This window comes from Cystoisospora suis (assembly GCF_002600585.1).
Source record: "Cystoisospora suis strain Wien I chromosome Unknown contig_592, whole genome shotgun sequence".
NCBI classification, from domain to species: Eukaryota; Apicomplexa; class Conoidasida; order Eucoccidiorida; family Sarcocystidae; genus Cystoisospora; species Cystoisospora suis.
In genome coordinates this window covers 15,586-16,437 of record NW_027153393.1, presented here as the reverse complement: position 1 = coordinate 16,437, position 852 = coordinate 15,586, and the positions used below count along the sequence as shown (strand labels likewise).

General features: G+C 53.9%; 1 protein-coding gene across 1 annotated transcript; it reads right to left on the bottom strand.

Moving 5' to 3' along the window:
• Positions 1-57: 57 nt before the first annotated feature.
• CSUI_001482 (uncharacterized protein) lies at positions 58-667 on the bottom strand (the record flags this gene model as incomplete). The annotated part of the gene is made up of 1 exon (XM_068061688.1): positions 58-667. A coding segment is annotated over one exon (291 nt), but the record flags the coding sequence as incomplete, so codon positions are not given.
• Positions 668-852: the final 185 nt, after the last annotated feature.

The following is an 852-nucleotide window of genomic DNA, read 5'->3' as shown; positions in this document are numbered from 1 at the left end:
GAAGTGGCTTCTGTCATACAGGCAATCCGTTCAACGAACGTGCCTGCAAATATGGTTTATGAGGCTGTCCGGGATAGGTTGCTGAAGAATGCTGGTACAAAGTATCATGCGATGACCTACTACAGAAGGCTACATAGTATCGTTCCTGGTTCAAGGGGTGCGCGGGAGCTGGCAGTTTATCTGAAAGATCTCGCCATCGACTACGAAGCCGCCAGAGTCCGGATGGCTCGCGAGCTTAAGCGGCTACCAGAGATCTCTGAGTATACGCTAACGCAGCTTTACTGGGGGGCACTTCCTGGCAACTTGCAAGATTCTGCGCCGACAGTTGATTCGTTCCGACTTGCCAACGCCTCTACACTTTACTCATCTTACACGTCAGCCGTTATCGATCGGGAGGCAATGTTGAAAGCCCGAGAAGAAGCAAGGCTGGTGGCGGCAGTTCCTGTAGTTGAGGAAGAGAAACGAAAGCGTCGGCTGGTGGACGTCAGCGCTGCACGCAACGTTCGCCGCCGAGAAGACAGCTCGCAAATCGAAGGGTTGCAACGACAGACCCGGGTACCTGGGACTCGGACGAGTTATGCCCTTGAGCAAGGGCAGCGCACCGTGGTTCGGCTTCAGGGACGGGAAGCGGGAGAGGCTGGTATTCGTTGCTACTTTTGTTATAGTCCCAACCATAAACTTACACTCTGTCAATGGTACCATGACTGGAAGGCAGAAGACCCTAAAAGGAAGAGACTTTGTCCGAAGTGCCAGAGAGCAAGGCATCATGCGCGTTTCTGCCAGAGTGAGAGAGGAGTACGCTGGGGTCCCCCGTATGGTCCGACAAGGACAGCGTTTGTGGCTGCTATTGTC